The sequence below is a fragment of the Kogia breviceps genome, chromosome 19, assembly GCF_026419965.1.
Source record: "Kogia breviceps isolate mKogBre1 chromosome 19, mKogBre1 haplotype 1, whole genome shotgun sequence".
In the NCBI taxonomy this organism is placed as follows: domain Eukaryota; kingdom Metazoa; phylum Chordata; class Mammalia; order Artiodactyla; family Physeteridae; genus Kogia; species Kogia breviceps.
In genome coordinates, this window is record NC_081328.1 from 51,502,419 (window position 1) to 51,523,765 (window position 21,347).

Here is a 21,347-nt window from a genome sequence, read left to right on the forward strand (position 1 = left end):
TGTTTTGTTGTTGCTTTAGTTGACTTTATTGAGGTGTAATTAACTATAATAAAATGCACCCATTTTTGAGTGTGCATGTCAGTGACTTTTGACAGATGTATGCATCCACGTAAACACCACCACGATTAAGATACAGATCATTTCCCTCCTCCTAGAAAGTTTCCTCATGTCCCTTTGTAATGAATGTCCCCCACCCACTCCTCCCTAGGCAAGGACTGCTTTTATTTCCTTCTTTTTAAAAATATTTATTTATTTGGCTTCATTGGGTCTTATTTGCGGCTCATGGGCTCTCTAGTTGAGGCATGCGGGCTCAGTAGTTGTGGCGCATGGGCTTAGTTGCTCTGCGGCACGTGGGATTTTCCTGGATCAGGGCTCGAACCCGTGTCCCCTGCGTTGGCAGGCAAATTCTTAATTACTGCGGCACCAGGGAAGTCCCTGATTTGATTTCTATCAGTATATATTAGTTCTGCCTGTTCTTGAATTTATAAAAGGGATCATAGAAAGTAATTGTGTCTCCTTGCCCTCTGCATAGTGTCTATGAGATCACATCTATCAGCTCATCTACACTGTTGCCTGCACCAACTCCTCCTTTTTATCGTGTAGGTTGTGTGAGTGTATCATAGCTGCTGTGCCCATTTTCCATTCTCTGTTTCCAGCTTGGCTATAACGAATAATGCTGCGATGATTGTTCAGGTTCACGTGTTTATATGGACTCGTTTTCTTTCCTGTTGGGTGAATACCTGGGAGCTGAATTGCTGGGTCATAGAGTAAGTGTATATTACCTTAAAAGGAACTCCCAAACTGTTTTCCAAAGGGTTTGTACCACTTTCTACTCACATCAACAACGAATGAGAGGCGCCTGGGCTGATGGGAAGGGCGAGGGCGGGTGCTGCTCCCAAATCTTGGGGGCTGTTTGCCTTGCCCTTCAGACCCGGGCACTGCCCCCGAGGGAGCGTCACAGCAGAGGGACCCCACCTGGAATGGTGAGCTCTGAACGTGTTTTCTCTATAGCTATCCCTTCTCACCCCCAAAGCCACTGGGGCAGGGAAGCCAACCCTCCACGGGTCACCGCTGCTAAAGCCGGATTCAAAGGGGGTGCCCCCACTCCCCCACTGGTCTGGGTAGAGTGAGGCCTTGAATTTTCTGTCCCATGAATTAAAAAATATTTTCGTGCACTGCTTAAGGTACTGAAGATACAGCTTGAGCAAAATCGGCAAAGTGAGGCCTGTCGGCAGCAGCGTCCAGTCTGTCGGTCGGAGCCAGGGAACGAACGTCCGTGTCTGGTGTGGGAGAGTCCGCTAAGGGCTCCTGAGAAAAATACTTAAGCTACGGGATAAAAATGGTCCCACTAACCCGAGCGGGGTGCGGGGTCCGGGAGAACGCGAGGGAGTTACGTGAGATCAGGCAATCAGGGCAGGCCCTCGGGGGTCTCCCCTGGGGTCTCTGTGCCCCCGCCCCGCCCCCGCCGGGGCCCCTGGACCGCGAGATGCTTCTGGCTCCGGATGGCCTCCCCACCCCCGCTCATCTGCGCGCTCCTCCTGCGGCGATTCTGGCCCTGCCCGCCAGGAGGGGGGGCCCCCGGGCCGGGTCGCCGCCGCGCGCGGCAGGAGGAGCCCGGGCGTCCGGCGCGCGCCCTGACCCCGGGGGCGGGTGATCCCGGCCGCGCGCGTGACTCCGCCCCGCCCCGCCCCAGCTCGCGCTCTACGCCTATCCGCCCCGCGCCGCAGACGCTCCGGGTCCTCGGAGTCTTCCGCGGGCGCCGAGCCCGCCCCGCGGAGCCCATGGAGCCGGCGCGGGGCGCGCTCCGTGCGAGCGGCGGGGCCGAGGCGCTGCTGCGCGAGCTGGAGGTGCGGGTGCAGGACGTGGTGAGGGTGAGCTCGTGGTGGGAGCGCCACGGCGTGGACTGCGCCATCCTCGCGCTCAGCCTCCTCGCCTTGCCACCCGGTGAGGGACACGGGGCCAGGGCGGTCAGGGGCCCGGCTGGGTGGGGGCGGTGGGAGGAGGCGGAGGGAGACGGAGAGGGCTGGGGGGCGGCGGGGTGGGGTAGACGGCGCGTGCCCGGGACCCCAGGACAGAGGGTCAACCCCGAAAGTCTAGTTGGGGTGTCCTGCCTGTGTCCCCAGAGGAGCCCTGATGGCACGGAGGGCAGTGGAGGGGAAAGTCGAGCCGAGTCAAGGAGAGGCAGGGAAGGAGGATGAGGTGGCCGGGGGAAGGAGAGGATGCTCTAAGGGGACACCAGGGATGGGGTGGAGGAGGGAGAGGGAGGATGGGAGCGTTCCCTGGACTTCTCCTGGCCTGGACCCCCCCCCCCCCATGCCCTCCACACCATCACTTCTCTGGCTGGGGCGCAGAATCAAGACTCCCAGCGTCTCCTTAGTGAGTCCATGGGGCTGTTTTGTCCCAAATCCGGTAGAGAGAGCCAACCCGTGCCCCTCAGGACATCACGGGACCCGCCTCACCGCTGTCTGTGGCAGTCCTCAGGACCGGGCCCGCTTCCCAGGGGTGCGGGCTGGGTTGTTTGGGCCCAGATCTCCGAGAACCAGAGAAAGGCCCTGCCCTTACCACTTCCCCTCCACCAGCTCTCCCCTCTGCACGCAGGGTTCCTGTGCCTGCGCTCCGAGAATCTCCTGGTCTTTGCCCTGGGCGTCACCGTCCTGGGTGTGTGCCACTACACGCTCACTGTCAAGGGCAGCCACCTTGCCACTCATGGAGCCCTCACCGAGTCCAAACGCTGGAGCCAGATCTGGGTGCTTTTCTTCGTGGAGGTGAGCCTGGGACTGGGTGGGAGCAGCTGCTGGTCCTGTGTGTGAGAATCCAGGTGTGCGCAGCTGTGTGTGCCCTCGAGGGCCGGCAGCTGCAGCTGTGGTCTGTGGGTCCGCGTGCGCAGGCTTCACTGCGGTGGGTGTGTGTCTGTGTGTGTGCACGTCCCCAAGCCCCTGAGAGGGTAGAGGGCTGCACGAGGAATGATGAGTATTTAACTGAGGCAGTCGATGTGGTCTGAGCACCCGTTTCTCCTGAAGGCACCAGCTCGCCTCTCTGCAGCCCTGGGCCAAGGGTGGTAGAGCTTCCTCCTCCCACCAGGACGCCTGTGGTTGGCAGGTCCTGGCTGCACCTTCGGGGCCTCCTGGTTTTGCAATCGGGGTTTAGGATGTGAACCACGGACCAAAGGGCAGGGAAGCAGGGGACTCGGGTCACAGCACCCCAGCTCTGCCAGCTCCCGACACCTGACAATTGCCAAGCCATCCTAGAAGCCCCCTGCTTCCCCAGGGCTGTACCAGGAAGGCGCCTCCTCTCTCCTGACCCTTGGCCCGCCTGCTTCCACCCCCTCCCCATGTTGCCTCAACCTATGGGCACGGTCAGGAAGGCAAAGGTTTCTGGTCAGGTTGTCCTTCTCTCTAGCCAGGTCTCAGGCCTCCCAGGTCTTCTGAGAGCCCCTTCCCTCCTTTCCAGGCTGTCTCTCCCGTGGCCACCCAGGTCCCTTATGAACTGATATGAAAGCTGGTGCCAGAAACAGCCCTTTTTTGCCAGGAACTGGTTACCATGACCAATTGACTCAATTATTAACTTTTTAAAAGAGCTTTTATTTATTTATTGGCTGCGCCTTGTGGCATGCGGGATCTTAGTTCCCCGACTAGGGATCGAACCTGTGCCTCCTGCAGTGGAAGTGCGAAGTCTTCACCACTGGACTGCCAGGGAAGTCCCTCAGTTATTAACTTTTAATAAAGCTATATAACTTTATAAAACTCTACGTAACTGTACATACACACACACACACACGACGTTTTATAAAATTATACTGCATTGGTTGGGTGAGAGGAAGCATTTCCTACCCAGAACTCTCCATTGCCCTCATTTTCCCCAAACCCATCTCTCCCACCTGCACACATTTCTTTTTTTCTTTTCTTTTTTTTTCTTTTTTTTCTTTTTTTTAGTATTTATTTATTTACTTGGCTGCACGGGTCTTAGTTGACGCTTGCAGGATTTTTTTTTTTTAAGTTGGGGCGTGGGAACTCCTATTAGTTGCGGCATGTGGGATCTAGTTCCCTGACCAGGGATCGAACCCAGGCCCCCTGCATTGGGAGCGTGGAGTCTTAGCCACTGAACCACCAGGGAAGTCCCTTGCACACATTTCTAAAGTGCCAAGGACAAGGGGGAACCAATGGGTCCTCAGGGTCCATTTCAAGACACTCTGCTTCCCGGGGACCCCTGGGCACTGGTCCCAGGCAGACTCTAAGGTGCAGGCCCAACCCTGGAGCCAGGGTCAGATGCCCCCTAAGTTTGTCCTCACAGGCAGGGGAGGAACCGGGCATGTTAGGCGGTCACATGGGACACGAGAGGGAGGGTTAGCTCTGTGTGGATTTGACAAAGCTGCACCGAGTCCCAGGGGCCTGGGGGCAGCTGAGAAGGAGGAGTCTTCCCAGGCTCCCCAGCCGGAGGGCTCCAGGCGAACCAGAGCGCGTGGCCCACCCTGAAGGAGCCAGGCAGCCTGGTGGCTGCACCTCCTCTTGTCCCCTGGGACCCGGGGCAGTGGCCTCATCTTTGCCTCTCTGTCCCTTTAGCTCCTGGCACAGGTCTGAACTCAATATTTGTTGGTGATGAACCTGCAGGTGACGGGGGGACAAGGTCCAGGCAAGAGCCAGCTGCTGGAGGGTCACAGCCTAGAGGTGGGTGAGCCCCCCCATAGTGGGGGGACTTGGCTGCCACCCCCGTGTTGTGACAGAGGCTGCTATGCTGCAATCAGCTGCGGGCAGCTCACAGATTTCTCAGATGGCCACCCTGAGTGGGAGGCCTCCACTTTTCCACGCCCCCATCAAGGCATGGCTCTGGCCACCCTCTGGGGCAGATCCAGCTCCCAGTGAGAAGGAGGGGTGGCTCTACCTCCTGAGCCCACGGCGTGGGTGGGGCGAGTGGAGTCCTGGGTCTTGTCCGCCAGGCAGGGGACAGCGTCGGGGGCACCTTGGACACAATGGCTGCCTTTGGACCAGCCTCTTAAGTGTTAGTTTCCTCACCTAATAAATGAGAATAATAACGTTACCTCCCCCGTGAAGCCAGCATGAGGATTAAACGAGACATCCTAGATCTTCATTGAGGGTTTGGGCCTGACTCTTCAATGTTTGCGTCGAAGTAACAAGTTTCTTTCTTTTTTTTTTTTTTTCCCCCCTCTGGAGGGAACACAGTTAACTGCAAGGAAAGGGTTAGTAATTTATAAGAAAAATTTATTTATTTATTTATTTACTTTGGCTGCACGGGGTCTCAGTTGTGGCACTCGGGATCTTAGTTGAAGCATGCGGACTCTTAGTTGCGGCGTGCAGGATCTAGTTCCCGATCGGGGATCCAAGCCGGGCCTCCCGCATTGGCAGCGTGGAGTCTTACCCACCGGACCACCAGGCTAGTCCCAGGGTTAGTGATTTTTTGTTGTTATTTGTTTTGTTTCGTCTGTTAGCGGTTTATTTTTAACTGAAAGGATGACCAACTTATGTAAAGCTCAGTGGAGGTGTGTGTGTGTGTGTGTGTGTGTGTGTGTGTGTGTGTGTGTGTGTGTTGAGGGGGCTGTTTGTTCAGGCCCTGGACCACTACCTGTCCTTTGCCCTGTTGTCTCTCTAATCCTCCTCTTGCTGGCCGCCTGTGCTCTTCCCAAACCGTGGCCCTCAGGCGGCAGCATCACTATAGAAGAATCTAGTCCGCTAGTTGCAGCCTCAGGTGTCAGCTGAATGTCACTGGCTTTCCTGGGGCACCCAGCTTTTGCCTGGCTTGTCTGAGGGTCTGCTGTCAAGAGCTGGCGGTGAGACAGGTCACTCTGACCCATCAGATCTGAGGGGAGGAGCGGGCAGGATGGAGGGGGTGACTGACATCCAGGTTGCTGTTGTTTCTCTGCAAAAGTTTCCAAAATTATACACCAGGAAGTTCACCCACACCAGGATGAACTTCCCTCTGAAGACCCGTTTCCAGTCTACACCAGAATGTTCCATTTCCCCTACTAGTGTACTTCTGACCCTCTACCTTGCCCACTGACCACCCTGGCCTGGGCTGTGTCATAGGCACTACTAGTTATATTCTTGGGGACCGCCAGTCAAAGGCCATAGGAATGCGGGGGGCAGGCTGGGGCTGGCAGGCCCCCATGGTTTAAGCACTGAAGCTTGGGAAAGATTTTTTTAAAATTTATTTCACTGAAGTATAGTTGATTTACAATGTGGTGTTAATTTCTACTATACAGCAAAGTGATTCAGTTTTCCATATATATATATATGTACTTGTATATGTATACACACACACATTCTTTTTCATATTCTCTTCCATTATGGTTTTTCACAGGATATTGAATATAGTTCCCAGTGCTATACAGTAGGACCTTGTTGTTTACCCATGCTATGTATAATAGTTTGCATGTTTCTTTTTTTTTTTTTTTTTTTGTGGTACGCGGGCCTCTCACCGCTGTGGTCCCTCCCGTTGCGGACCACAGGCTCCGGACGTGCAGGCTCAGCGGCCATGGCTCACGGGCCCAGCCGCTCCGCGGCACGTGGGATCCTCCCGGACCGGGGCACGAACCCGCGTCCCCTGCATCGGCAGGCGGACTCTCAACCACTGCGCCACCAGGGAAGCCCAATAGTTTGCATGTTAATCCCCAACTCTCAATCTATCTTTCCCTCATTCCCCCCTCCCCCTTGGCAACCACAAGTCTGTTCTCTCTGTCTGTGAGTCTGTTTCTGTTTCGTAGATAAGTCCATTTGTGCCACATTTTACATTCCACATATAAGTGATATCCTATGGTATTTATCTTTCTCTGTCTGACTTACTTCACTTAGTATGATCATCTCTAGGTCCATCCATGTGGCTGCAAATGGCATTATTTCATTCTTTTTTATGGCTGAGTAGTATTTCATAGTATATATACACCACATCTTCTTTATCTATTCATGTGTCACTGGGCATTTAGGTTGTTACCCTGTTTTGACAATTGTAAATAGTGCTGCAGTGAACACTGGAGTGCATGTATCTTTTCGAATTATAGTTTTCTCCAGACACATGCCCAGGAATGGGATTGCAGGGTCATATGACAACTCTATTTTTAGTTGGGAAAGATTAACTCCTGAAGTCAAGAGGGCTTTAGGGACTCCCTTGCAAGTCACTCGCTATCAAGATGTTCCCCTGAGTAGGAGGGAACAGGCTGTACCAGTTACTAAGCTCCACTGTGTCTCAACTTCAAACCCTCCTTCTGAAGTCGGCTTTGTGCTACGGGGGTGGAGTCACAGATGGTCCACAGAGAGCACAGGCCAGCTCTGCCCTGGGGGAGGCGTGTCACCCAGGGAAATGCCGTCACCTTTGTTCCAGTCCCGTGTGGTGGTGGTGGAAACAGAGCCGAGAACCCCCAGCCTGGTCATGAGTTCAGGGTGGCGGCCGTTATCCTCTGGGCCGCCTCTGATCTTCTGTTTGGCCTCTCCCGACCCCCGAGGGGTGGTAATCTGAGTTTGTGCCGCTGTGATTTTTAAGTTTTTTAATTAAAAGAATTATTTAGCAGGCAAACTCAGATCTGCAGTACAAAATATACTTTAAAAAAATAAAACCTTTTTATTTTTGAAAAAATTATAGATTCATAGGACATTGCAAAAATAGATCAGAGAGGACAGAGGTCCAGTGGATCCTTCACCCAGTTTCCCCCAACAGTTACATTTATGTAAATGTCATTCAACAGCAAACCCAGGACGTTGACACTGGTGTGTGTGTGTGTGTGTGTGTGTGTGTGTGTGCGCGCGCGCCATTTTATCATGTGCAGATTTGCAAAATGTACTTTTAAGGGTCCTCTTGGTGATTCCAACTCCTGAGGGTCTCTAAAAGCCTGCCTCTGGGTGGGCTTGCCCACTGGCCCCCAGAGGCTGAGGACCCTGGAGGAGGATCAGGTGGTCATCTGTGGGTGGCAGCACTTAGTCTGAGGAGTGTCCCTAGGGGGAGGGGCTTGGAGGGAAAAGGGTGGGGCTGCTCCCAGGGGCCCAGTGGCTGCCCAGTAGGGAGGGGAGATTGGAGGGAGGCTGGGTTTGCTGCGGAGCTTTGGGGGCTGAGACAGTGTTGGTCCCAAATGTCAATAGTGCCGAGAACCCCTGGTGAGAGTGTCCAGAGGAGACACTGCCAGGACAGGGCTCCTGCTCCCAGGCCCAGAAGCGGGAAGGTGGCTGCAGGCTGAGCAGGGGTACAGATAAAGGCATGGATCTGGGAAGAGCATAGTGCATGAGGGACCCACAGAGACCTGGAGTCACTAGAATCTCATGGGGACTCTGGTGAAAAGGGGAAAAGGAGGCCCATAAGCCAAGCAGAGGAGCTGGGAGTTTCTAGGGACGAGGACTGAAAAGGGAAAGAATTTCAAGAGAGCCCCTTGATAGGATCAGCCCCGACCACATCCAGGCTGCTCCCAGCAGGATGAGGCACTCCAGGCTCCTCTGGCTTCCACCCTCACTGCGGCCCCTCTGTTATCCAAAGGTGCTAACACATCACTGTTAGCGGGAGAGCCCTCGTGGTACCCGAGGACTCGCGCTCAGGGACTTGTGTTCTGAGTAGGGCTGCCAGATGTAGCAAATAAAAATCCACGATGCAGGACTTCCCTGGTGGCGCAGTGGTTAAGAATCCGCCTGCCAATGCAGGGGACCATGGGTTAGAGCCCTGGTCCGGGAAGATCCCACATGCCATGGAGCAACTAAGCCCGTGCGCCACAACTGCTGAGCCTGTGCTCTAGAGCCCGTGAGCCACAACTACTGAGCCCGCGTGCCACAACTACTGAAGCCTGCGTGCCTAGAGCCCATGCTGTGCAACAAAGAGAAGCCACCGCAATGAGAAGCCCGTGCACCTCAACAAAGAGTAGCCCCCGCTCGCCACAACTAGAGAAACCCCGTGCACAGCCATGAAGACCCAACACAGCCAAAAAAAAAAAAAAGAAAAAAATATCCAGGATGCCCAGTGAACTTTGGTCTTCAGATAAACAAGAAATGCAGGCAGTGTTTGGGATATATGCCTATAAAAAATGATTGGTTGTTTATCTGAGATTCTAATTTATGTGGGTGCTCTATACTTTATCTGACAAACCAACTGCTGAGGCCTGTGGCGCCTCAGAAGCTCCCTACCACCCCGCAAACCCTGAAGCCAGTGTGAAGGGGTTGCTCAGCCCTGGGATCGGTGAGAGCGGGTCTGGAGGGAGGAATGGAGGCTGGGCAGACTCCAGCCTGGAGTCCCTCCTGCCCGAGGGATGCTGCCGCTGCGATGACCCCCGGCCCCTTTCTCACCCGGTCCATGCCTGTGGCCCTCTTCTCCTGCCCCATCTCTGCAGTGACCCCACCACGCCCCAGGCCTTGAGCTGGAAACTTGGCCCTTGTCTTGCTGCCTCCGCCTCCTCCCACTCCTCCCCCTCCCCCAGATCCCACCCTCCGTCCCTGCTCCCCCACTCCTCCCCCTCCCCCAGTGGCCACACCTACAGCCTCCGGCCCATCACCTGCATCGTCCTGCCCCTCCCCTTCCAATCCAGTAAAGTGACCTATTTGAAGACCACCTTGGTGTCATAATCTTACAATGATGGTTTTTAATCCTTCAAAGTATTGTTTGTTTAAAAACTAGAAGAAGAGGAGAATATTAGATAACTACCTTTGCCTACTGGCAGAGGTCTGAGGATGCTTAAGTGAAAAAACAACTAAATGAATGAGTGAGAGGTCTGGGGCCTCTGATTTTAGCTGAGAGGGGATGTCCAGAGGAATTATACTGACATCCGCCCCCGCACACGCTCTGGACACTTGCAGAGCCTCAGTGCGGCTAAGAGGTCTAGGCTCTTAAGTCTTCCTGAGGGTACAGAAGGTAGCGATATCAAGAAGCTTCTGGAACTTTCTCTGGGTCTGGACGGGAAATCCCCTTGGGTGAGACCTGTAAATAATCCCGTACGGCAGGATCGTCCGTAGCACTTGGCTACATCCTCCCGCCCCTTGATGGGTGCTAGTGAGACACACTGTAGTCCACGTCCAATCTCTCCTTCTCCCAAACCCACCGCGTTCCTTCTTCTTCTGGAAAGAACATCTAGATGGGAGGGAGAATTCCAGTCTTATAGAAACAGCCTCAAATCTCTTCTTAGTTATATAAAAAGGCAAAGCACACAGACCCTGGAAGCCTGTGCTGAGTCACAAATCATGTCTTACGTCGGACCACACAGGTGGCTCATCCCCGCCCCCACCCGCCATTCCCGGGTCTGGGCACGCGGCTGAGCACCTGGCCCTACCAGGCCCCTGACAGTCAAGTTCTTACCAGGCTTGCTAGGGTACGGTTCAGGCCCCAGGTCGTTTCTGGCCTTGCTACTCAAAGTGTGGTCAGTGAGGAGATATGGATCTTGGGCCAGAAGGAAGTGCAGATCGCTGCATTCAGCTGACGTTTCTTTTTTTTTTTTCCTTTTTTTGTGGTACGCGGGCCTCTCACTGTTGTGGCCTCTCCTGTTGCGGATCACAGGCTCCGGACGCGCAGGCTCAGCGGCCATGGCTCAAGGGCCCGGCCGCTCCGCGGCATGTGGGATCTTCCCGGACCGGGGCACGAACCCGCGTCCCCTGCATCGGCAGGCGGACTCTCAATCACTGCGCCACCAGGGAAGCCCAGCTGACGTTTCTTGAAGAAGGAGGCAGTGCAGACAGGATCGGCCCTCAGAGCAGAAGTACGAGGAAGGATCAGTTAAAAACAGTCACGGGCTTCCCTGGTGGCGCAGTGGCTGGGAGTCCGCCTGCCAATGCAGGGGATGCAGGTTCGTGCCCCGGTCCGGGGGGATCCCACTTGCCGCGGAGCAGCTGGGCCCGTGATCCATGGCCGCTGGGCCTGCGCGTCTGGAGCCTGTGCTCTGCGATGGGAGGGGCCGCGGTGGTGAGAGGCCTCCATACTGCAAAAACAAAAACAAAAAACAGTTGCTTTTTCTGGTTACAGAACCATGAGATTCAAAACACACTTGCAGGCCTCGGGCTGGCCTCTGAGGAGGTCCTGGCAGACCCCGGTGGAGGTCCCTTTCTTGAACCAACTGCCTGGCCCTCTTGAGCAGCAGGTCCTTCCAGACCAGCAGGCCTGGAGGAGACATCACTTTAATTGACAGGTTACCTGCCCACCTTCTGCAGCCTCCCCCAGGTTCTGTCCCTTTGCAAGGTTACGAAACCAGAGAGCAAACCCACCCCTCTGTGGGTTACGTCACGTCATCTGAGAGCAAAGCACCTCTCCTGTTTTTGTGAACTCCACAGGCACACTGTCGCTGAATCAGCATTTACCTTCACATCCTCTGCCTTGACAGGGGCCCGTGCAGTGTTGGTATGACTATCTTCCCCTGTCTGTTGTGACATCATATCCTACTTTTCGGCTTCATTTCGTTCCAAGGGAGAGTCTCTGCAGACAGTGGGAAGACAGTGTCATTCCTTATCTGTCTTCTCGCGGTTTTGTCTCTGCTGCCTGGACTCCAAGCCTGGGTTCATGCTCTGTTGCAGTAAGTGACTCATCCCAGGGGTTTTATGCCTTATCTTGGATGGAACCAGGGTTCAAATCCCACTTCTGCCACCTACTCAGCTGAGTGAGCTGGAGTGGGCACGTGGCCTCTATCTCCGTTTCTGCTTCTGTCAGCTGTGAATAATAACAGCACTGATGATAATAATAATAATAATAATAATAATAACACCCCCCCACCCCGCCAGGCTGAAGATTAATTAGTTACATGTGTAACGTGCAGAATGCTGAACGCTCAACTGAGCGTGTTCTGCTGTCTGTATGGGGCTCACAGTGACTGGCGTTGGGAAACCCTTCATGTCCTCCTGGAAACAGGCAGGCAGCATCTTCAATAAAATTAGCAACATCTTCTGGCTTGGATAAAATATTGGAAGAGGCTGATGGCTGCATGCTCATTTGCATATACTTGCATAAGAAACACCTTAGCGCCTCTTTTACATTCAGAATGACTGCTCTTGGAGTCAGCGCGCTGCTGCTTCTCACTGCCAGCTTCAGAGAATCCCACAGGGGGTCACGCCAGAGAAGAGTCACCCCTAGGAAGAAGTGAACTCTTGGTCCCCAGCGGGGTACCCTCATGGACAGTTCAGAAGATGGCCTTTCTTCGCCCCCAGACCCCTCCTGCACCCCTCCCCCCACAGCTGTGGGCCCAGAATGCAAAGCAGTGTTATGAAGGTACAGATGCTTCAAAGACAGACACAAAATAATTGGCAGCACATGCCAGGAGCTTTACCTGCAGTGTGTCCAGTCCTCAGGCTTGCAGGCTGCGATCACGGGGGGCTGTGCACACCAACTGCTTTGCACGCCAAGTGGACGCAGTTGCTTTGACCGGCTGCCACCCTGTGGTCGTGGATCCCTGAGAGTTGGTGGTCCAGGCTGATGAGCTGTGGGTGGAAGGCAGGAAGGCCCTGGAAACGCGTGGTCTGGGGAGGGAGGGTGTTTTCAAGGCTCCGAAGATCCTGCCTTGCTCGCCTGTGCTTGATACAGACCCCAGCGCCCTTTCTGGCTCCCTCCTCTAGGTATGCACGTCCTTCACTGCAGAGCACGCCAGGTACGGACACGTCAAGGTGCACCACGCGTACACCAACGTGCTGGGCCTGGGGGACTCAAGCACGTGGAGGCTGCCTTGCCTCAACCGCTACGTCTACATGTTCCTCGCGCCTCTCCTGATCCCCATCATAACCCCGCTGGTGGCTGTCGGTGAGTATGCCAGCGCTGGGCCCTGCAGACATCTGGTTGCCCCTTTCCTTCCTTCCTCTCCTGGCTTCATGGAAGAAGTGAGAAGCGCTGAGTTAAGACCACACAGAAACTTTCTGAGACAGCCAGGCAGGGTGGAAAGAACCTTGGTCCTGGGGCCAAGTCTGGCTCTGCCACTTACTGGCTGGTGACCACAGGCAGGTAACTTAACCTCTCTGAACCTCAGGTTCTTACCTGCTCCTCAAAGAGGGTGTGAAACAATGCCACTTATTATATGAGGTATCTAAAGTAGTCAAACTCATTGAAGCAAAGAGTAGAATGGTGGTACCAGGGGCTGAGGGGAGGGGGAAAATGGAAAGTCCCTGTGCAGTGAGCATAAAGTTTCAGTTATACAAAATGAATAAATTCTAGAGATTGGCTATATAACCCTGTGCCCATAGACAGCAGTACTGTATCGCACACTTTAAAACCTACGTGGATAAATCTCATGTTAAGTGTTCTTACCACAGTAAAATAAAATAAAAATTTTAAAAACTCTGTGGCTATCTGAGAAGACTAGAAAGTTGCACGGGAAGGCGTCAAATGCCTGAATAAATAAATGAATAACCTTTACTCTTTGTGTCTGATATAGAAGCCTCCTTTACCATCTTCTGGTGGTCTATTTAATAATCCCTGATCATGTCATAAACGTTCACTTGTGTTAGTTTATTAAATACTTTTTTTTCTAAAAAAAAAAGGATGGTGTGAGAGCATAATGAGGTCAGAGATGTAAAAATGTTTTCTAAATGCCTCACACTCTATCGCATGTTATAATTTTTAATATCACAGGAGCAAGATCATTTGGTGGAAAGAGCAGGGGCTAGGGGACAGCCAGACCCGGGCTCAAGTCCCAGGCCACCACTTAGTGTCGGACGGACCTTGGTCGGGTTGCTTAATGCTCCGTTTTCTCATCCATTAAATGGGTGAGAACCAAAAAAAAAAAAAAAAAAAAGATCAAAAAACAAAAGGGAACTTCCTGGAGGCCCAGTGGTTAGGACTCGGTGCTTCACTGCTGGGGCCCGAGTTTGATCCCCGGTCAGGGAACTAAGATCCTGCAAGTCGCGCAGCCAAAAAAAAAAAAAAAAAGAAAGAAAGAAAGAAAGAAAAAAGAAAAGAAAAGAAAATGGGCGAACCTACTTTTCAGGGCTGTGTATGGATGAACTGAACACCTAGGTCACCCTAGCTTGCACTGTTGAGCCACCAGGGAGCCACAACTCACGTTGGATCGGAACGTTGCCGACCCCTCCCTCTGTTTCTTGCCCCTTCTGGCAGAACGGCTGAGGGAGGTGGAGCTCAGGACAGCCCTGCGGACGCTTGGCCTGATTTCCCTGGGCCTTTATTCTCACTACTGGCTGCTCCTGAATGTGTCCGGCTTCCAGAGCCCCAGCTCAGCCCTGGTCTGCATGCTCGTCACCAGATCCCTGCTGGCCCACCCTTACCTTCATGTCAACATCTTCCAGGTGAGGCCTCCCCCACCCCGAGTGCCGGGCGGCTACAGGGATCAACGCTGCAGGGCGCCTGGCTCAGGCTGGACTCGAGGTTCCGGGGGCAGAGAGAGGCCACCCGAGGAAGCATCGCTCCACCTCCCCCGCCCGCCCTCTCTCTCTCTTCCTTTCTCTCTGTGGGTCATCACAGAGCGTTTTGGTCCCAGGCAAGGAGCTCCTCTTCAACACTGGCTGCCATTCACACACAGATCAGAGATTTATTAAGAAGCTTCTATGTGTAGGTTACTAGATTAAGCTCTGTGGGGACACAAGTGAATAGGACCCCAGCTCCTACCTCCAGGGCTCTTAACTGTGATAAGCCCGAGGGCCATCGCAGAGCTCCCAGCACACGCACGTCGAGGCGGGCACATGGAGGAGCTGGAGACGAAGGTCCTCATGGGAGGCCAGCAGCTCAGCGCTCAGTTCTGGGCCATTTCCAGGGACGGTCACCTCCCTGCTCCCGGGACAAGTGGAGGCCCCGGTTAGAGCACCCTGCATATGACCATCCCAGCACTTACCACACTGCCGTTAATGACTGAATCCCATGATGTAATCCCACAGTTGTGTCCCATCTGCTTGTCCTGCTAGAGCAGAAGCTCCCGTTCACTTCCGCATCCTCTAGACCGAGGACAGTGCCTGGCAGAGCAGGTGTCGATACATCTTTGTTGTTGTTTTAATACATTTGTTTATTTATTTATTTTTGGCTGCGTTGGGTCCTCGTTGCTGCGCGCGGGCTTCTCATTGCGGTGGCTTCTCTCGTTACAGAGCATGGGCTCTAGGCACGCGGGCTCAGTAGTTGTGGCGCCCGGGCTTAGTTGCTCCGCGGCATGTGGGATCTTCCCGGACCAGGGCTGGAACCCGTGTCCCCTGCGTTGGCAGGCGGATTCTTAACCACTGCGCCACCAGGGAAGCCCTATACATCCTTGTTGAATGAAAAAATACACAAGGATGCGCAAACTTGATCTTGAACCATGAGCAGGATTTTGACTGGTGAAAAAAAGCAGAGAAGGGTCTCTTTGGGCTGCAGGCACAGGGACGTGAGGGACAGGGGTGGGCAGTCGTGGGCTTAGAGGACCACGAGGTCAGAGAGGCACCCAGGCCAAACCCTTCATTGCACAGATAGGGAGAGGGACCCAGAGACGGGCGAGACTCGGCGAGGGGCACAGACAGGGTCGCATCAGGGCTGGGCGGAGAACCTCAGCTTCCTCACGCCTCTACTGGGTCCTGCCGGAGTGGGAGGTGAGGAAGGCAGAGGAACCCGCGGGTCTCCGGGTGCTATAGCTGAGGATGCCTGAGGCGGGGTGGGGAGGCCCAGGGCTGCCCGGCCCAGCCCCAGGGCGTGACCCTTGTGTCTGTCACAGCACATCGGGCTGCCCATGTTCTCCCGGGACAAGAAGCCCCAGCGGATTCACATGATGAGCCTGGGGGTGCTTAACCTGCCCCGGCTGCCCGTGCTGGACTGGGCGTTCGGGCACTCCCTCATCAGCTGCCACGTGGAGCACCACCTCTTCCCCAGGCTGTCCGACAACATGTGCCTGAAGGTAGAGGAGGGTCGGGCTGGGGATGGCCTGGATGAAGAAACTATCTCAGGGTGGAGGGGGAGTCACCTTCGGGGTTCTCTAACCAGCTGGCCTGCTCAGAGGTTCCCAGGAAGGTCAGTCCAGGGTACAGGCAGCAGTGTGGGTTTCTGATCAGAGACACCTGGTTTTCTTACTGGCTGTGTGGCTCTGGGCAAGTTAACTGAATGTCTCTGAGCCTCGACTTCCTCATCTGTAAAATGGGACTAAGCAGTGCTTACGTTGACAGGCTTTGAGGATGAAATGAAGAAATGGATCTGAAATGTTGGGCCCACCGTAGGTGCTTGGTGAAAAGGAGCTGTGGTTTATCCCCCTGTGCAAGGGAGGACTGTCACAGATTCGGGAGCTCCAGAGAAGCGTGCTGGGGAGAAGCCCTCCCTTTCCCTTGCCTGCTGGAAATGGGAGGCGGGAATTCTCCAAGCCCCTCAGCTCCTCCGGAGCATCATGGGACAAAGCAGACAGGAGCGGGGGGGGGGGGGGGGGGGGGCTGGGCAGAGGAAGGGTCCCAGTGGGGATGGGCCTGCCCACAGCCCCGGCTCAGCGGCCCCTCCTCCCGCCCACCTTCTGGCAGGTGAAGCCCGTGGTGTCCCAGTTCCTCCGTGAGAAGCAGCTGCCGTACAACGAGGACTCCTACCTGGCTCGCTTCCGGCTGTTTCTGCACCACTACCAGGAGCTCATGGTGCAGACCCCTCCCATCACAGAGCTGGTGGGGCTGCAGTGAGGGCCGGGCCCGGCACAGTCAGCCCGCCCTCCCTCCGGGCCCACCCGCGGCTCTCCTGTTTCTGCCGGCCGTCCCTGGGGCTGGGAGGGGCGGGCCCTTGCCCAGTGGGCGTGGCTCGGCTGCCTGGAGTGTGGAGGTGCGGGGTGGGCCGTGAGACGGGGAGCTCATGCTGGGGGGCCGGGGGGTCACCTGCCCTGCTTGCTTTTCCGGGCTTTGAGGAATATCTGGAGGAAAGGAATAAAGGTGGCCAGGCATCCTTGTCAGTCTGGACCTCAGCCAACTTCATCTCAGGACTAAACAGCTGGATTCCTCCCCTGCTCGCTTGGAGCCTTGGTAGGGCTATAGGACGGGGGTAAGGAGGGGCCCTATGTAGGGGGCAGGCTAGGAGGGGACACCGAGAGAGAAGGGTCCGCTCCCTGGTGCCAGGGAGCCCCACACTCGGTTGGCCACTGCTCCTCCCTGTGCCCTTGAGGTTCTGGCCCCTAAGGAGCCCTCTCCCCAGGGACCACAGGGAGAGGTTACTTCCTAATCTTTCAGCCCGGAAGCCTGTGCAAGACACTGGCTCAGCAGCTCCCAAGACCCACAGCATCTGTGAGATCAAAGTGTGTGTTTTGTGGGGAGGGCACTCCAGGCGAAATAAGGGGAGAAAGGGTATAAATAGCTTTGGGCGTGACCTTGGCTAGCTCTAGAAGTCTGCTTTGTTCCATGATGTTTACAAGGGGTGGAAGAATTCTCAATTGGAAGAGAGAGAAAATTACTGGGAGGGTCGCCGAGGCTGGAGAGGGGTTACAGGAACAGGGTCTGGAGGTCAGATGGCCTTAGAGAGGAGAGGAAGGAGGGGAAAGAGTGTGTGTGTGGAGGGGTGCGGATACAAGAGCTGGGAGTCCAGGGCTAGGCTTGGCTGTGAAAGGATGGTCTGCAGCCTGGGAGCGAGGTGGGAATATAAGAGAACTACTGGTGCCAGCCGGAGGCAGAGGTCCCGGTACTGGGGACACCACTGAGATTCAGCCCAAAGCGGGCAGCCTGGAGAGAGGGCTGGGAGCTGCCCTGGCTGGAGGCTGGATTAGAGGGTGGGAGGAAGGGCCCGGCTGGAGGCTGATGGAGGAACAGAGAGGGAGGCCCAGCCTGTGACAGGAGGCCAGAGCAGTTAGTTTAAAACACGGTTTCTCACCTCAGCACCGTGACATTTTGGCCAGATAGTGCTTTGTCGCGGGGGGCCTGTCCTGTGCATTGTAGGGTGTTTCGCAGCATATGCCCAGCTTCTATCCACTGGGTTCCAGGAACCCAGGTTGTGACCATCAGAAATGTCTGCAGACACTGCCAGATGTCCCCTGGGGGGCAGAAATCATCTCTGGTCGAGGACACGCAACTCTATTCTGAGCACACAATTGCCCTGTTTTTCAGTGAAGTCCTTGGACGAGGTGAAGGGTGTGGTGACCCTGAAGATGGGGAGGCTAAATGCCAGCAAATGGGATGGGCTGAGGGGTCAGAGGGCAGGTGAAGGCCTTCTCTAAGCTGGGTCCTGTTAGGGAACCCACCTCTGGTGTGGCCTTAGGTGGCTCTGCTGGGTAGCTGCCACTTGCCCGTCCACAGCCATTGCCTTCTCCTCCACCCTGCGCTCCTGTCCCGAAGCCCACACCTCCTGTCCGGCGCCCTCTCCTACAGCTACAGCTCTCACTACTTCTGAAACAGTCCCTCCTTTTGCTCCTTCCGGGCCTGGGGTGGTAGTGGCTTCCAGCTGTTGCTAGCCCTGGAGGGGCTTCACCACATCCTCATCCTGCTACACCTCTGCACAGAGTTCCTTCATTAAACTCTCTTCAGTCGGCCCCTCTGAGCACACTGTTTCCTCCTGGGAGGCTGACTGACAGAGCAGAGGTTTGGATCCAAGCAGCCCTCTTGGAACGAGGCAGGCTTGGCAGCCTCCCCTGCCTACTGCTTTGCTATATGTTATCGCTGCTCTTTTGAAATGCATTAGCGACTCAGATGTGGCCTTAAGGACTGGGAATGCGATTAATCAAAATGCTTATTCTCCACGTGAAAAATGCAACCTCGGAAAAGGCCCCATTGCACAGTCCTGGCTAATGATTAAAACCAGCCTAGGGCTTCCCTGGTGGCGCAGTGGTTAAGAATCTGCCTGCCAATGCAGGGGACACAGGTTCGAGCCCTGGTCCGGGAAGATCCCGCATGCCGCGGAGCAACTAAGCCCGTGCGCCACGACTACTGAGCCTGCGCTCTAGAGCCCGCGAGCCACAACTACTGACGCCCGCGTGCCTAGAGCCTGTGCTCCACAACAAGAGAAGCCACCGCAATGAGAAGCCTATGCACCACAACAAAGAGTAGCCCCAGCTCTCAGCTACTAGAGAAAACCTGTGTGCAGCAGTGAAGACCCAATGCAGCCCAAAACTAAATAAATGAATAAATAAATAAATTTATTAAAAAAATAAAAATAAAACCATCCTAATACAATCAGTGACTCATTGTTATTGATCTGGGCCTGAGTGGGGAATGCACTGCAGCTGGAGGCCCTGGTACCAGACTTGGCTGTACAGTAAGCACCCACGAACACTCCATCACTTTGAAGCTTGATTTTCTGTTACGCTGGGATTGTGGCTGGAATTGCGTGGGGCTGAGAAATGAGGGGGGATGACAGGAGCGAATGAAGCCCTTCTAGGGCTCTGCAGAGACCTATGGTCTAATTAACAGAGGTGTATCGGAGGTGGTAATGTTTACAATGAGGATGATGATACCTAACATCAATTCAGAACGTACAGCACGTTTTTACCTACGCTATCTAGCTTGAATCTACCAGAAATTGATACTATTTTCCCCTCACGTTACATATTGTGAGGATAAGCCTTAAAAAGATTAAACTTATCGATGTCATATAGCTAGTAAGTGGAGGAAGAAAGATTCAAACCTGGTGTGTCCAACTCCAGAATTCCTGCTCTTAACCACCAGGCATACTACCTCTGCGTAGGGAGCCCTAGAGGGCTTTCTGGGGTGTCACGTCCTGAATCTCCTTCTCTTCCTCCCGTCTTAATAAATGGATCATTAAGACAAACTCTTTATGAACATCCATTATGTGCCAGGCCCTGTGTAAAGCTCTGGGGATAAAAGAGTGAATGCAATTGGGCCCCAATCTCCTGGAGCTTACCGTCTAGTGCAGGAATTGACAAACTTTCAGTAAATGGCAAAATGGTAACTATTTTGGGCTTTGTGGATGATATGGTCTCTCTCACAACTACTCAACTGTGCCGTCAAGATGCAAAAACAGCCAGAGACAACACGTAAAGAAATGGGCACCACTGTGTTCTAATATATATATAAATATATATATATATATATATATTTTGGCCATGCCACGCGGCTTGCAGGATCTTAGTTCCCCAACCAAGGATCAAACCCGGGCCCTGGCAGTGAAAGTGCCGAGTCCTAACCACTGGTCCGCCAGGGAGATCCCTAAAAGAATTTTTTTTAAACTTTATGTAGTTTTCACATGTCGCAGAACATTATTCTTTACAGTTTTAGAAAAACGATTTAAGAATGTAACAGCCATGAACTTGTGGGTTATACAAAAACAGGTGGTGGGCAGGATTTGGGCTGCAAACAGTAGTTTGCCTACTGCTGGTCTAGTGGGGTGAGCACAAAACACAATGACTTATTAGAAATCAGAGCAGTATTTACCTCTGAGTACGAGGGAGGGGAAGTGACTAGAAGGGGCACAAGGAACTCCTGGGGTGCTGGCCATGTTCTACTTGATCTGAGTGGTGGTTACATGGTTGTGTTTCATGGTGACTCATCAAATAGTACACTTACGGTTTCTGCACTTTTCTGTTCATTGTACTTTGTAAAGAAAAAAGTGTTGCCTGCCATTCCAGTTCTACAAGAATCAAGCCATTAGCTACTGCAGTCACCCACTGACAATGATCCCTAAGGGGGAGTTCAGGATGGGGAAAAACAGGAAGCATTCTGTGCTTTGGATATACTGGCCCCTAGATAGTTAATTTATATGTCTAAGGAAAAATTTCAGTGACTCCATATTCTTGCATCTTACATGGAAAAGCACTAAAAGCATTGACTCGAGATGTCTGTTCTTTGTCATTAGCAATAATCTTTTTTTGCTTGACTACATGTTTTTCCCAGCAAAAAAAGTTCATATATATCCTGGCTCCTCCCTTACCTCTTTGGAGCAGTTTCTCAGAGTAATCTGAGAAGCTGTCTCCTGGGCTACAGTCCTCAGTAAGGTCCCGGAATAAGACTGAACTCACGATGTGCACATTGTGCATTTTTCTTTCAGTCGACAAGTTCAATAAAAAAAATAATGTAAGAATGATAGGGACTTCCCTGGTGGCGCAGTGGTTAAGAATCCGCCTGCCAATGCACGGGACACGGGTTCGAGCCCTGGTCCAGGAAGATCCCACATGCCGTGGAGCAGCTAAGCCCGTGTGCTACAACTACTGAGTGTGAGCTCTAGAGCCGGCGAGCCACAACTACTGAAGCCCGCGTGCCTAGAGCCCGTGCGCCGCAACAAGAGAAGCCACTGCAATGAGAAGCCTGTGCACCGCAACGAATAGTAGCCCCCGCTCGCCACAACGAGAGAAAGCCCACGTGCAGCAACGAAGACCCAACGCAGCCAAAAATAAATAAATAAATAAAATTTTAATAATTTATTTTAAAAAAAGAATGATAAAGCAGTGTAATAGGTAATGATGGGCTGGAGTGCTGCAGGGACAAAAAGGGGCCCTAACCCAGCTTGGGAGAGGATGGGTCAGGAAAGGCTTCTCCAAGGATGTGCTTCACATCCTTGGGGGAAGGGTGGGGGAGGCAGCATCAGGATCACTG

General features: G+C 53.8%; 1 protein-coding gene across 1 annotated transcript; it reads left to right on the forward strand.

Annotated features, from left to right (window-relative positions):
- The first annotated feature begins 1,669 nt into the window (after positions 1-1,669).
- FADS6 (fatty acid desaturase 6) lies at positions 1,670-18,971 on the forward strand. Its single transcript, XM_067020456.1, has 6 exons — positions 1,670-1,944; positions 2,599-2,765; positions 12,507-12,687; positions 13,996-14,183; positions 15,569-15,748; positions 16,356-18,971. Exons 1-6 carry the CDS (start codon positions 1,782-1,784, stop codon positions 16,503-16,505), a joined length of 1,029 nt encoding a protein of 342 aa, XP_066876557.1. The 5' UTR covers positions 1,670-1,781; the 3' UTR covers positions 16,506-18,971.
- The last annotated feature ends 2,376 nt before the right edge of the window (positions 18,972-21,347 follow it).